At 45.3% G+C, this 16,096-nt stretch overlaps 1 protein-coding gene across 1 annotated transcript in view; it reads left to right on the forward strand.

Moving 5' to 3' along the window:
• The window catches only part of dnm2a (dynamin 2a), a 42,903-nt gene extending 29,734 nt beyond the window's left edge, over positions 1–13,169 (forward strand). The window contains 11 exon segments of the mRNA XM_070449704.1: positions 1,894–1,980; positions 2,414–2,484; positions 3,975–4,026; positions 5,193–5,204; positions 8,482–8,592; positions 10,315–10,424; positions 10,629–10,740; positions 11,294–11,458; positions 11,734–11,957; positions 12,289–12,531; positions 13,062–13,169. Of these exon segments, the coding sequence (XP_070305805.1) occupies positions 1,894–1,980; positions 2,414–2,484; positions 3,975–4,026; positions 5,193–5,204; positions 8,482–8,592; positions 10,315–10,424; positions 10,629–10,740; positions 11,294–11,458; positions 11,734–11,957; positions 12,289–12,531; positions 13,062–13,131 (1,257 nt within the window). The 3' untranslated portion in view covers positions 13,132–13,169.
• Positions 13,170–16,096: the final 2,927 nt, after the last annotated feature.

Here is a 16,096-nt window from a genome sequence, read left to right on the forward strand (position 1 = left end):
GAGAGAGAGAGTGTTCCGGAGCGTATCCTCTCATCTGTGATTGAATGCCCGTCCCTGTTCCCCTCGCACCTCTCCTCCACCGCTCTCCAATCAGCAACCTATTCTAATGAAATCATCCCCCACGCCACCTCTCCTCCACCGCTCTCCAATCAGCAACCTATCCTAATGAAATCATTCCCCACGCCATCTCTCCTCAGTGCCTGGATTGTGTGTGTATCCCTCCCTCGCCACGCACATCCTCTCCTTTTGTCCAAGCCACACGTGTCCGATCAAGCATTGACTTGCAAATCACGTCCGAATGTTAAGCAGCGCGTCTTAACTTCCTTTCAGCAGCCCCTCTCCTCACCCGTGCCCTGTTTGATTTGAGCACATTCAGACTGATTCCCCATCTGCCTCCACCCTCCATCTGCCACCTCCATCCCCATCTCCCCTCCTCCTCAAGACCCAGACCTCTGTCTATCAGAACATCAGAGCCCAGATCTCCAGAGCTATGTTTACATGTCCTGCAGAGCTCCAGGGCTATAAGGCTGTGCTCCCTCACTGACCCAGCACTGCACCATTGACATTATTCTGTCTGCCTAACCGGATGGAAATACAACGTGAGGGAAACAATATACATATCTGCTGGCGCGCTGTGCCGGGGGTTGCCATAGCAACAGTGCTGCTCAACAACCATGCCATCTTGTGGATGGAGGGGGGAATTGCATTTCAAAGACCCACCACAGTCCATCCCTTTCACTGTCACTCTACCTCTGGTATTAGTTCAGCTGAAGAAAGGATCGCCCTTCACTCTGTCCTTCACCCTCTTCTTCTTCATTCTCCTGATCTGTTCTTCACTAACATGAAATAATATCAGCAATCACCGTCAGCTTGGAATGATTGTTTACTGTCACAGGAAAACAATAGTGTCAACTGTAAGTTACCTTTCCTTTTTTTTTTTTTTACGTTGAATGATCTAATTTCCTAAATGTTTCTATGTATTTTAGCCATTGATCCATTTAAAGGTTGACTCCAGTCAACTAGAGCTAATCATCATGACATCAGTCCTCATGGTGTCCATCATGGTCATTCCCAGCTGAGGCTGAAAGCGCTGCCCTTATGCCATAGATCACAGACATTCATCCTGTGTGCATGCCCATTAAGGAGTGTGTGTGTGGTAGTCAGTATGATTACTATATTCACTGCTGAATGCCTATGTCCTTCCCCTTTCCTGCACACTGAGTGTAAGAAACATTAAGAACACCTGACTAATATTGAGTTGCACCCCTTTTTGCCCTCAGAACAGCCTCAATTCGCCGGGACATGGACTCTACAAGGTGTCGAAAGCGTTCCACAGGGATGCTGGCCTATGTTGACTCCAATGCTTCCCACAGTTGTGTCAAGTTGGCTGGATGTCCTTTGGGTGGTGGACCATTCTTGATACACACAGGAAACTGTTGAGTGTGAAAAACACAGCAGCGTTGCAGTTCTTGACACACAAACCGGTGCACCTGGCACCTACTACCATAACCTGTTCAAGGGCACTTAAATATTTTGTCTTGTCTATTCACCCTCTGAATGGCACACATACACAATCTGTGTCTCAATCKTATCGACGCTTAAAAATCCTTGAACCTGTTTCCTCTCCTCATCTACACTGATTGAAGTTGATTTAACTTTAAGGTGACATCAATAAGGTATCATAGCTTTCACCTGGATTCACCTGGTCAGTCTATCATGGAACGAACGTTCCTAATGTTTTGTCCACTCAGTGTATGCGCTTCACCTTCTGTCTGTTGTATATGTAAATGGAAGGTAGGTCTGCATGGATAGTCATGCCAGAGTGTTAGTGTATGCTAGTGATTCTCTTTGTCTATATGGTCAGTGTTGCAGTTGTTTTGTGTTACCTTGCAGCTGGGTTCCTACCCCCGGCTGAGAGAGGAGACCGAGAGGATCGTCACCACCTACGTCAGAGAGAGAGAGGGCAAGACCAAGGACCAGGTCAGTGCATTTAGGGCCTGTTTTTACAAGGAGTCTCTGGGTAGGATTGCTGACGTAGCATCAGTTCAGCCTTTTAGATCATAATGAATTAGATGATATGGTCAGGGGGACCTGATCCTAGATCAGCACTCCTACTCTGAGATGCTTTTTTAATGCAGGACCTGACCACTGACAGAGAAACACTCCCAACAGGAGATTTTTAAGAAATATTATAAACATTATTTAAGAAATATATATTTCTCCATTTGAAATCAATTGTTTGTACTTGCCTTTCTTGCACTTGTCTTTTCTGTACAAGGACTGGCTTTGCTTGATTGTGCTAAGTGGTTGTTGATGCGCGGATKGTAAATTACGTCTGTTCAACGACTAAATGAATGTAAATGTGATRTAAAATGAACTCTATTGTCATAGTGAAGCTCTGTCTTCATTCTAGGTGATGCTGCTGATTGACATTGAGCTGTCCTACATCAACACCAACCACGAGGACTTTATAGGCTTCGCCAAGTATGAATCCTACTACCCCCCCCCACCACCCTAATACACCTCACCCTTTACCCAAGCTCCCCTMCCYTTCCCCCTCTCTCCCTAATGCTCGTGCCCCAGCTCTCAGCTGAAGGTGTGGTTGTGATGTAGTCCTGGGCACCAGACTAACTCAATACTGCCCAAAGTCAGATGTGTACTGTTTGCTGAACTGGGCATGGACTGAACTGAACTCTGCTGAAGATAGATCTGGTAGAGTCCCATAAGCTTGTGTGTCTGACTGCCTGTGCTTGATAGTTATTCCTACAGTAAGTGYCATTCCCTATAGACTTGAAACAATCAATACCTCAATCGCTGTTTGGCCCCTTTCCACAACCCCCAAAGACACTCACAGAGACCGCTGTCGCTACAAACCACAATTAACGCTACGTTTATCAGTATTACTGAGCCTAACAAGGGGCTGTATCTGTGGATCCTTGATCTACATGCTGTAAACCAGCTGTGACTCAGTCAGTCTGATTGATCCACCATGAAGGCAGATCAATGAACGTGGTTAGAGCACCGTAGAATACGCTCTAGGGGAGGCTAGGGGTCAGACAAGGTCGATTTAGCTCTGCTAGATCGTTGCTGCATGGTCCGTCACGGTTAGTTCKGCCTCTAATGAGCTGAATCAAGCATGCTAGTTTGTGCACCCTCCCTTTCTGACTCTGTCTCTCTGGAGCCGTTTTGATTTTTCAAGGACCCTTATTTGTTGTGTGCTTAGGGATTGACCTGAGTGAGTTAGATTGGAGTTTTTATCTGTTGACTGCATTGGTTATTACTAATAACATGGTGTTTTGGAATCCTGAGTTCCTRYATCTTGCTAATMGGCCAGCCCTAGCCWCTCATACTGGATGTCCTGCCAGAGCTTGACATGYGTTGACCTCTGCCCTCTACACTGTCTCCAGTGTAGCAATTACTATAGGATGCACAGCATGTAGCTAGCTGAGTTGAAAGTCTCTTCCATAGAAATATAATGACTTCTGTTTCTATGGTCTCTTCCCTYTGCCTGAGGTATGCATCTGATTACRTAACATAGCATTGYCCTTTGCGRGTCTGAATGGCGTGCGSGTTCCTTTCCAATCATCCGCATGGAGAATGGGTTGATGGATTGATGAGAAGTGTTGTCAGGTAGGTAGGGGTGGTAACTTGTCTCTCGTGGCGTCACTTTCAGTCTTGACTTCAGAAGGCACGATGATGGTAGCCCACCAGGGTACGGCAACAACAGGTGGGCTGTCACGAATTGGTTGTCTCTCTTCCTCTCCGCCTGTTCCCCCAGACCCCACTCCCACTGTTCCCCCAGACCCCACTCCCACTGTTCCCACGACTATGTTTGATAACTTGAATTGTTGGACAGGTTTGATAGCTGTAAAACGATTTGATTGATCAATACACATTATTACCCAAACATTGTTGATGCTGGTTGTGATTTTGAATGTGTTTTTTTTCCTTCTGAACCTGTCCTTTTCTAACAGTGCCCAGCAGAGAAATACACATCAGAACAAGAAGAGGGCCATTCCAAACCAGGTACACTTGGTCCCTCCTCCTCCCACCCTCTTACTTACCCAGSCCTCCCAATCTGATCAACCCCCAGATTAAGCTKCCCCAGACTGACACTTCCCCCTCTATCATATTTACATGTTGTAACATACCTGACCTCTGACCCTATGCTACCAATGAATAGACTCAACTACTAGTAACCTAACCTGACACTTACAACCTAACAGCACTTATTTACGTAAGYATAAGTAGCTTCAAGATAACCCCTGCAAATCATGGCCAAGTACCATCCTGTCTTTAAGTCAGATGTTAATTTTACTCCTTGGSCACTGTGTTATAAACCTGGCACCTCTCTTCCTGTGTTATCCAAACAGTTCTAAAAGTGTTTTGAAGTCTMTGCTTTATTGATGTGATATCTAAATACCTGAAATCATGTGACTATGTTATGTCAGCTTCAATGTCATCAACACTTATAGAGTGCACTTCTCAGGTTCCTGGAAACCTAGTAAGGGTACATATTTTATAGGATATACATTACATCCTATAGAAATACCTTCTGACACTGAATTTCAGCGAGGGGAGAGTTGCCCTAGACTAGAGTATTTCAAGCCCTCCCTGCTTCCCTGCATAGGAAATGAACAGCTATGTTTCTACTACAACTATCACTACCTTATCACTATTTGCACAGCACTATAACACAACCAAGGCATGATACCCAACAGCAAAGCAACAATCATAGAATTGTTTTTCAACTAACCCAAGCACTTTTTGTATTGTAATTCAGATTGTGCATGGGACCCAGCTTCGCTCAATGAAGCAACCAATATCAAATAACCGATGTGTGGTACTTGAAGGAAATCTAATCGCATGTAACTCTTGTTCTCTTGCTCCCTCTCTCTCATCTCTCTCTGTCTCCATCTTTTCTCTCCTTCCATCTTTCTTTCTATCCCTCAACCTCTCTCTCCATCTCTCCGGTTGTCTCATGGATTCCTTCCATTTCTGTCTCTCACCTTCAAACCTTTCATTCTACCATTTCAAATGTCCCCCCCCCCACACCTCCCCTTGCCTATTTTCCCACTCCCCCATCTCCCTCCCTCCCTGGCTTGCTTGCTTCCCCCTTTTTCCCCCGGTCTATGATTTATCCTGCCATCTTTTGCCCTAACCACTCCCCAACCCCCCTCCCATCCCTGCAGGGTGAGATTCTGGTAAGTACCCCACAGATCCAAGCTACACCCTGTTAGGAGTCAGCAGGGGTCACCAGAGCAGGATAACTGAGGCCAGACATCTGACACTTAGGAAAGAATGGGGGGTTATGGGAATTGGTGTTATGACAACTTGTTCCAGGTTACTTCTTTGTACAGAACTGCTCTTCAAAATGATGAGCTGTTTTTTTCTCGTCATATCTTCCCTACTCCACAGGGACTGAGAGAGGGCGAGCAGGAGAAGGTAGTAGAGTCTCAAAGTCTCAAGACTTATGGCAAACCGGAGATCAATTAGAATCGTATCGTAGAGATGTAATTCTCATCGGCTTTACCCTTACCCGTAATCGGTAACGGCTTTCTCAATAACATCCGGGTTATGCTCAGTAATTATTGGTTTCACTTAACAAGAAAGCAATTGTCTTTAATTGGACAAGTAGATAGTAATATTCTAACATTTTACTTTTTACTCTCAAACCTATTGAAACCAGTTCTGTCCAAGCACAGGCAGAATTGTTAATTTTTTTTGTCACGTTCTTGAACCACACTGAAGWGTAATGTCATGATTCCCTGTGAAAGACTATGGAAGAGTTGGGAGGATGTGAGAGTGGCTGGTGTCAGTTCTCCTGCTTTTGGTCCTTACCCATGCTGCCCTGTCCAGGGGTTTAACTAGTGACCGCYACAGTTTGCCTTGCTGTCGAAGGGTCCTGAACATTCCAGGGATGGGKGGAGGAGACATGAATCACCAACAATCATACACTAGATGTTCACATTTTCATCCTTTTGGTGTCATTGAAATCTCCTCTTGATGTTTTCTCTCTTTAGCTTATCGTGGCATGTCAACTTTCCACAACTCAATATTCCAATCATCACTATAACAATATGTTAGTAGYACACCTCACAACTGTCCACAAACCATTCKGTGTGGGMCCCGTGACTGTCATTCCAATCAGGGACCAGATGGTGGCAGTAGAGGGTAGAAKGGCATGKGGGGGTGTCATGATTCAATCAATGATTAGAATTTACTTAAAATAACTCTGATCAAATATGATTTTGAAGTAATATAAATTGGGTTTAATAATGATTTGGAATGTGTATATATCCATACATCTAATGTATCAATGTTTGATTTACCAGCTGTTAAGAAGACCTAAATAAGTGTTTACTTTAGAAATTAGTGATTTCAATGTAGGGAAGCTTTTGACAGGAATTGAGGCAATGATGCCATCAAGTGGCCTAACTTTTCTAGAGTGATAATAACCTGAACATTAGATGTAGCTGAAGATGGAACAGGCTAAATTTCTTTCTTTGTCATCACTGACCTATCCTGTATGTCAGGGCTTCTGTTTAGACAGTGAGGTAAGAAGTGTCATGGCATTAAAAGCATCTCACTATTCCTATTCTGTCACCTCACACTCCTCTTGTCTGTCTCTCACCTTCAACACTTACGACACTGACCACTGACTGCCAGCCAGGTTTAAAAAAACAAAAACGTTCTCAATACAGAGGGGTGTAAGGCAATTCCTCGCCAAGGCAAACTGAGAATTTAGCTAACTCCTATGTTACAGCCTCTTCCTCTCATTTCTTTTGCTACTTTCCTACTAATTACACCCCCCCCCCCCCCCCCCCCGTCATAAACCCCAACCAGTCTTTAAGACACAGAGAGGAGAGGGAGGTGATGTTCTCTCTGTCTTATCGGCATAACTTGACAGCATCCTTGTCCAAGCTTGATATCTGCCGCCCCTGATGGTTCTTTGTAATGGCACTAACAATGAGAGCATTACTCTAATACAGGGGTACTACAACCAGGTGTCAGCAGCCCCCTAGGTATCCAACGAGGTACTGCAGGGGGTCCCAAAAAAAGTGATCTTTATTTAAAGGTTTTTATGAMCATCGCTAGCAACAGAATAAGCAAATGTTGAATTACATGCAGTGGAAAATAAGAGTATCTTTCTGATATCAACTTTATTTTTCAACTCCTAATATTGAACAGATTACAYTCATTAAAGATAATTACACTCACTGGTGTATCTGACATAGGCTTTGAAACAGCACCTGTGAATAGACTTCCACTGTGGCAAGTGCTGCTGGCTGCTGCAAAGCTTTGTTGACTTGGACATACATTTTTGGCCAGACATGGCTAACCTTTGTTTAACCAGCGCTAAACAGTTGTTCTTAGCGAAAATGTGTTTGGAGTTACCTTTTCTAGCGAATAGGCTGTTAGTTTACACTTCCTCTTCCAGTTATAATGTGGCGAGGTCAAAATAATGAAAAACTCTATTCATTTATGTTATTACTTCTGCTTGACATTATCATTCACCTGATAAGACAAGTCGTGAAAACAATGTTTGCTAACTTAGGATGGGGTTCCCTGCGTTGTCGGTTTGTCTGCGAGGGCATCCCTGGGCATGAAAAGGTTGAAGACCCCTGCTCTAATACAACTTGACAACAACTGTCTACAGAAAGAACCTCTCAACCCTGACTCATCTCTCTTTCCTCCCTCCCTCTCCCTTCCTTAAATCCTCCTTTTATTTTTTTCACCCCTCTCTATCTACCCGTCCGCTCCGTGAGCTGTGGCTCAATCTACCCGTCTCCACTGTCTCTGCATATCGCTGTATTCCTCTCCCACAGTCTGGCCCACCTTCTCTTGCCTCCATCTCTTTTTATCTCCTGTTCCTTAGATAGGTGTTTAGCCTCCTACAGTGCCCTACACTGGAGTGTATGTCTGACGACTCTGCCCAGTTAACCCACTAACCCTAGTCTGTTTTGGCTAACCGTGTATAGGCAAGCTTTTACTGACCCGCTCACTCTAACATACCACCGCCGACCCTTGATCCCTGACCCTGTGTGGGTCCCATTTGGTCTGGATGACCCATATTAGTTAGTATTGAGGTTATTAAGGTTTGTTTGAGGGTTCCTGTTTAAATCTCCACCCCTTCAGTTAGTCATCCTTTCTGAATGATACTTTTGTATGCTTACTGTATACATCAGGGTTCATGTTCAGAAACATTGTTTAAATTGTAAATCTTTATACTCAGAATATAAGTTAATTTAGAGTATGTAGAACATCTTAGTGCTTATATTGGTAAGTCAGGATCAACCAAAACTCACACTGAGTACCCAGGTAAGGTTTTATTGGTCAGTTAAGTTAGTCATATCACAAGATCTCCAGGAGGTAAATCATGAGTACTTTAATGACATGTTTTCCCTCCATCCTCCTGGTATACCTTGTCCCCCACCACCCCTCGCTCCCCTGTTCCCSCACCCCTATCTCCCCTAACAGGTGATCCGCAAAGGCTGGCTCACCATCAACATCAGCATCATGAAGGGAGGCTCCAAGGAGTACTGGTTCATCCTGACTGCAGAGTCACTATCCTGGTACAAGGATGAGGAGGTGAGTGTCTAACACTGGGAYAAGTACAACACTAAATAATACAATACAAACTGCCAGAAAGATTCTGCTACTACTCCATGGGCTGATATATGATCTGCATTGCATGCTCCCTCCTCCCTCTCATTGTCATGGTGGAGAATCAGATCCGGCCAGAGCCTCTCACCAGAGCCCCTGCTGGCTGGTGGTTAGATGTGTCCTGAGTGTGTGTGTGTCCCGGCCCAGCCTAACCAATGTGCAGACTACTGTTCAGCTTCAGCCTGATGAACAGGTAGTCTGAACACTGGGCAGGCGGGGGGGTGAGGAGGGAGGAAGGCCCGCGGGGTCGCTCCGGCTGCAGGTCACTGCCCTAGGGACAGGACAGAGGTGGGGGGGGAGAGAGATGGAGGGAGAGTAAACATTCCTCTGATAAAGAAAGCAACCATACTCAGACTGAGGCCCAAATATATAACTGTATTGACTAATTTAGTATGTTGATGTAATGAAGAGATGTTGAGCTTACCACTTTTTTTTTATAGAATTTGATCAACTTAAAGTTCCAACAGCCATTACTGTATTTACTTTGTGCACATTAACAAAACAGCAAAGTGTTTGCCCACTCTGTGTGACCACACACTACTCTCTACAGTCAGATTTCAAATGCTCTGTAGGCCATTTCAAAGGCTGTAAAATATATGGAAATGGCATGTCGATAATACATATTTTATGATGTTTTACTGGAACAAAGTTGAAATAATATTAAAGAAATAAACCAAAAGCACTAGGGATCAGAAAGCACTAGGGATCATCCTAGGAAAGTTAAACATTTACAGACGGATGCGTTCGGATATATAGTCTTACTTTTAAACTTACCATTAGTTCGGTCAGAGCAGCCCAGGCCTTGGCAAAGATGTCCCCTCTCTCAGCGAAACAAAAAGAGCTTCAAAAGTTATCGCTGACCAGAGCTAAAGACAAACCTTTAACCCGTCAGTCTGACTACGCCTCAAAACAACTGGTACCGTTCAGTTTCTACCAGTCCTCTGTGGCGGAAAGAGCGAGAGAAGGAGAAAGTGCAGAAGAGAAAGAGGAGCGAGGGAGGATGGTGGAAGCAAACTGACGTGGCAGGCGGGTTGAAATGTTCCAGCAGGGATCTGCCTTTGGAATTTGCAGGAAATCGTACTGGGTTACTGGGGGCGGGTTGGGGGGTGGGTGGGGTGGGGGTGTATGTTTGTCTTGGTTTGTGGTTGTATGCCACTTTCATGCATCTATGTGTTTGCATTTGCACAAGCACATGGGTGTTTGTATGTTTTCATGTGTGTGGTTATATATTTGTGTTTCTGTCTGTGTGTGTGAGACGAGGACATTGGCGTAGAGTGATGTAACTGTTGGGACTGAGTGGCTCTCTGTGTTAGTGCAGACATAAACGCTTCCAGATGCTTCTCCTCAACAGTGCAAAGCTGGCATCCCTCCCCCCCATCTCTCCCTCATGCTCCTCCTCTCTCCCTCTCTTCTCACCAGCCTGGTGGTCTGGGTCTTATACAGAGGAAATGCATTCCACTCTGTCTGCTCATTGGTGGAGAAGCCTAGTGTTGTATTCCACTGYTTTTCAAAGTTACCCATGAWRCAGTTTCTTAATGGCTCCCTCTTATTTGTGTACTTTAGTGTTTTTAATGGCTTCAAGGATTTGTTTCTCAAGATGTTATTGCTATGAGTTCAGGTCCCCCGTCCCCCCTCTCTGTGTTTTAGGAGAAAGAGAAGAAGTACATGCTTCCCCTAGATAACCTCAAGCTGAGGGATGTGGAGAAAGGCTTCATGTCCACCAAACACGTATTTGGCGTCTTCAACACTGAATCCAGGTCAGGGAAATGGATGTGTATGTGGGTCCTGTTCCACACAAGTCTGTCATTTCAATTCAGTGAATCAGGAAGTAAACTGACATTTAAATGTTATAAAATTCTCTTCGAGAAGCATTGAGGGAAATTCACTTAGTGAATTGACTGAAATTAAATAGAATTTACACCCACCCTGATTGTGTTTGTGTTTTGCCATCCATCAAGCAGGAATGTGTATAAGGACCTGCGTCAGATTGAGCTGGCCTGTGRCACCCAGGAGGACGTGGACAGTTGGAAAGCCTCCTTCCTGAGGGCTGGGGTCTACCCTGAGAAGGACCAGGTACTGAACCCAAACTCACTCAAATAGTCTTTGGGTCGCTTTCCCGGACACAGATGAAACCTAGTCCTGGATGGACTTAAGGACATGCTCAACGGAGATTCTCCATTGATAGGGTTTTGTAGTCCAGGACTAGGCTTCATCTGTGWCTTGTAAACCGACCCTTGAAGTTTGAATGTTAGCAGAAGCARAGGTCAAACGAACAGATGTGTTGTGGTGACAGCCTTTGTCAGTATTTGATGAACACTAGGCATGCAACTATACTTCTTGATGACGTCACTGATGATTGTCCTACTGCTTGTTTCTTTCTTCTCATGCACGCCAATTCATGATTCAAGGGAGATTATGAGGTAMTAATATCAGAGCGATTGGATGTATGATTTACAATGGCATACATCTACCGCAAATGTATCCCAATGGCATGCAGTAGTATTAGCTATAGTGTATTGACCTCAAACACTCAGAGAACAGGTACGTGTGGCCTCAATTCAAAGGACCTGTTTGGACCGGTCATGTGTCCTCACTCAGAGGTAACGTCTCTCTCTGTGTTCCTCAGGTGGACACTGAGGATACGGCCCCKTCAGAAACCTTCTCCATGGACCCCCAGCTGGAGAGGCAGGTGGAGACCATCCGTAACCTGGTGGACTCCTACATCGGCATCGTCAACAAGTCCATCAGGGACCTCATGCCCAAGACCATCATGCACCTCATGATCAACAGCGTGAGTGAGAAAAGCCTGGAGACAGTCTATACTTAGCAAGCTCTGTCTTATAGCAGGGGATTCCATCAGATGGTTGTATGCCAGCTTTGTGTTCCTGTGTGTTGACGCGTTTCCACAAGCGCCGGGGTGTTTGTGTTTTCTAGCATCACTGAAGATTGACTATTCAGTGACTCCATCTTTCCATGCAGACTAGTATGATGTGAGTAGGGAAAGGAGTAGGACACCACCGTTTCTCCGTAGTCGATGGTCTTCCTCTCCTCTCCTCTCCTCCCCAGGCTAAGGACTTCATCCACTCAGAGCTGCTGGCCTACCTGTACTCGTCAGGTGACCAAAACAGCCTGATGGAGGAGTCAGCTGACCAGGCGCAGCGCCGCGACGAGATGCTCCGCATGTACCACGCCCTCAAGGAGGCACTGCACATCATCGGTGACATCACCACCACCACCGTGACGGTCCCCGTGCCGCCGCCCGTCAACGACAGCTGGATGCAGGAGGCCAGGTGAGAGGTGTGTGTGTGTGTGTGTGTGTGTGTGTGTGTACACATTCACACATACAAAAGGGATTTGTTAACTTTGACGTTAATGTGGTTGAGTGAATGTACCTTCAATTCTCTCAAATTCATGTAATGGAAGATGTTTTGCGTCATCCATTGTCACATGTGGGAACTAAAGGGGGTCATGTGGGAACTAAAGGGGGTCATGTGTAAGAGACTGTACAGTCGACCAAAGCTTATTGTTGTTGTGCAGTGTTTGTATAATGTATATTTCATTGTCTGTCTGTTCTTTTTCCATTCCCCACACCTCTTTGTCTCTGTTCTCGTCTCTCTCCAGTCCTACCCCCCAGCGCCGCCCCCCGGCCGCAGCAGCCCCTCCCCCAAGCCGTCCTCCTGCAGTGAGTGGCCCAAGGCCGGGACCACCCCTCAACCCCTCCCCAGCGTTTGGGGGGCCCCCCATCCCCTCTCGCCCGGGCCCGCCGCCCATTAACGCCTTTGGCAGCAACAACCATCAGGACCCTTTCAGTGCCCCCCCACTGATCCCCTCTCGGCCCGCTCGCATCCCCCCTGGCGTGCCCAGGTAAGACCACCTCCACCTCTCAGAAGGGAGCAGTACCTACCTACTTATCCTCACACAGGAATAATGTCTCCTCATCAACACTATTTTAACCTGTGTAACCCTCTTTATTCATTGTTGAATTGCCAGGTTATCACTGTAACTGCAGCACCTGGCTCTGACTGTCTGTTGACGTCAATAGATGGATTTAAGTTTCCTCCCAGTCCCACCTTTCACATTACTACTTCACTTCTCTTCCTTTCTCTTTCCTCTATCTTGGTTATCTTCTCTGTTTCATAAACCCCATCTCTTAACTCCTCTCTCTTTTGTGCTCAACTCCCTTTCTCTGTTTCTTCTTATGTTCTCCCTATCTCTCTGTGGTAGTGTTTCCCTCCATTCACGTCTCACAATCTCTCATCTGTTCTCCTGCTCGCTCTATCTCTCTGGGTTTGTTTCATTGCTCTCTCTCTCGTCTCTCCGTGAGCGTATCTCACCTCCTGTTCTTGCTCTCTCTCTCTCTCTCTCTCTCTCTCTCTCTCTCTCTCTCCCTGCAGCCGAAGACCCCCTGGCGCTCCTCACCGGCCCACCATAATCCGCCCTGCCGAGCCCTCCCTGCTAGACTAGACTACCCAGTAGAACCAGCCAGGCTCACCTGTGTGTGTTGTGTGTGTGAGACTATGTGTGTACTGAGGCCAGAGGGGAGGGCTAGAGAGCAGGGGAGGAGGGGGGCCCTATACAGTATCTATGCACATTGATATATGCTATTTCAACCAGACTTATCTAATGTAGTCGACTCAAACTGTTCTCTGATATAAGCTGCTAACCCTCCCTTAGTCTCCTACACATGTGGGCTCTCTCTGGTCTCCACATTCTAAAGAAGCAAAGGAACCATAACCACTTGAATCTTCAGAATCAGAAGATATATAATTACACTGTTTTGGATATTGTACCATATGTATCAAAAGATTCATAAAGACTTAATCGCTCACCTTTGACCAGCAGGGTGCAGTCACGGCATCAGATGTGGATGGTTACATGRAAGTGACRTGCCMCTAAGTGACCTATTTTCTGTGGTAACAGAATTGTTAATTTCCTCTCTGAAAATGTGGACTGCAGCATAGTCCACAACCTTTCTAAACGTAAAAGGCTACCCTCCCTCCATCTTTAGACGTGCCCTCACCTCGTGCTCTACACCCTACACCTCTGTGTAATATACACAGACATCCTGTTCATTGTTTTGTCGTTTTTCTAACTTGATTTCATACTGGAAAATAGTTATTGTTATTACGACTACGGTGGTGTTGATGAATACTTTCTTGTTATTTTATTTGAGTGACTTGTCTGTTTTAATGCCCCCTAAATGTAGCTTTAAAACCAGTCTCAAATCACAGCAAAAGGAGGCGTAAAAAGACAATTTAGCAGTGCAGGGCTACATATGAGGCTGAGAGCAGCCTTGTAAAATGTGCCCGTTGTTATTGGAATGTCCTGCCACCGTTGATAAAATGTCATCTAGATTGACCACTTGAAGCACTTCTGTGTACATCCATACATCCAGTGGTAGTGTTGAGGTTGTCATTACTTTAAGACTATTCACAATAAACAGAGAGTTGTCAGCACTTTGAGATGATTTCTCCACGCATCCTTAAGTATAGAATTATCCCAGGACCTTAAGTCAACCTCACTGAGGTCTTAACCAACCTTCATTCAAAGTCCCATTCAGGACAAGGACAGGTAAAGGGGAGAGTACAGTAGGTTCTCCTGGAGGAGGGTGGGGAGGCGGGAAGGGGGAGCTATGTGGTTAGAGCTGGAGAGATGGTGGTTTAGGACCGAAACTTCTTCCTGTCACAATTCAATGGTCATTTGTCTTTATGGACGAGAGACCCTCCCGGTGTCTTGGAAACACTGTTGTACGTAGCTGATGGACAGTCAGTACAGACACACAGATGGTGATGTCTCCAGTTTTAAAAAGAATGGATGGAGAATGATGTTTAATGGTGTTCATTGAAAACCAAACATTTGAATGTGTAGTAATCGTTATACTAATTGAAGCACTAACACACAGCCGTTATATTGACTTGGCTTGGGATGTAGGGAAACGTTGAGATTTGTGATCTCCAGATCRCATTAATTCATTATTTATAACCCTGGGCATTTGTCATGTATCGTTTTGATAGAAATAATGTCAGCTGTATACTGCACCTGCAGCCTAYTACTCCCCCTMTGGAAGACTGAACGTCTTTCTGCTAGTGAGTTCCACTACAGGGTTCTAGTTGCAATAACTGTTGCCACGGGGAGGGTTTAAATAGGAGTGAAGCTGGGATTCTGTACTGATGAATATCATTTGATTCCTCTGATGGTAATTTGATCATTGATTTTTGGGGGTGGGATGGGGAGGAGTTTGGAGGGTGAGTGACAAATGGACTACATTGATGTTTTGATTTGGTGATAAATATTGAGGGTGAGCAGGGGGTGGGAGTTCAACTTTTGTTGCTCTTTCTGGTGTACATACACATCCTGCCTGGAGAACCTGTCCAAACTATATAGAGCTCAGTCCAATACCTTGTACCCCTTACAGAAATCCATTATATGAGTAAATGTGGTACAGGTAGAGGGTGAATTTGGTAGGAACTGTCTAAAACCATATTTTCTGGGCAGAATGTGCTTTTCTTCCCATACATTTCCCATCAGGTCTGTCTACAGTGACCGTGCTGCTAGTGGGTGTCTGACTCTGATCTCAGCTAACTCCAAGTAAAGCCTCTGGGAAATGGAGTCTATCCATGCTCCAAAAGGTTTCAATCTCTTGACCAAGTATAGAACCCCTACTAGGAAGAGATTTGGCCTTACATTTATGCTGTCACTCTCTGATGTTGAAGAGTCTTAAGGGAATCGAAAACGTCCTGTTCTTATGAAAGTGTCCCTGTTCACTGATGGTACCGGTCACTGTAGCCTGTCCCCTACACCCCATCTCCTGATCTGTAAAGTGTAAGATGTTGGTGACTGCCTTTCTCCATAATGGATGTCGTCGTCCCCCACTCACTCATGCTCTGCATCTTTCATATTGTGGGTGGGGGGAACTGACCTGCATCAATCTTTCTATAGTTTTTGCAAAGCCTTGTCAAGTGTCTCTAGTAATTTCCTGGATTTGAATAAACAAATGAACCCATTTGGAACATGAGCGCTAATAAAGAGGTGTTGTGTACAATAAAGAGACTGGTGGTTGGTGTCTCCTTGTGTGGTCCCCCTTCTCTCTCCTCTCTCATTGGTTGTCCTCACTCATGGTTCTCTCTCCTGGTATGCCTTCCTCTCTTCTTCCCCCTCCTTCACTGTGGATGTTGCTATGGTGTTTCTGTGCCAAATGGCTGCTTGCCTTTTGACTTGAGTTAAAAGTGGAATGAAATTTGTGAAGGACAAGAATTCCTGGAATAATAACTTATTCATTCTTCTTTCTTCCTTCCTGATGTTTCTCTGAATGCAAGGTGCACATACTCTACAACTCAATACTCTGCTGTAGTGTTAGTAGTAATAATAGTGGTGGTGGGTTGTAGAAGGCCTTGGTGTACAAGTATACTGTTTTTCAATTAAATGTTCA

This window comes from Salvelinus sp. IW2-2015, linkage group LG20, assembly GCF_002910315.2.
Source record: "Salvelinus sp. IW2-2015 linkage group LG20, ASM291031v2, whole genome shotgun sequence".
NCBI classification, from domain to species: Eukaryota; Metazoa; Chordata; class Actinopteri; order Salmoniformes; family Salmonidae; genus Salvelinus; species Salvelinus sp. IW2-2015.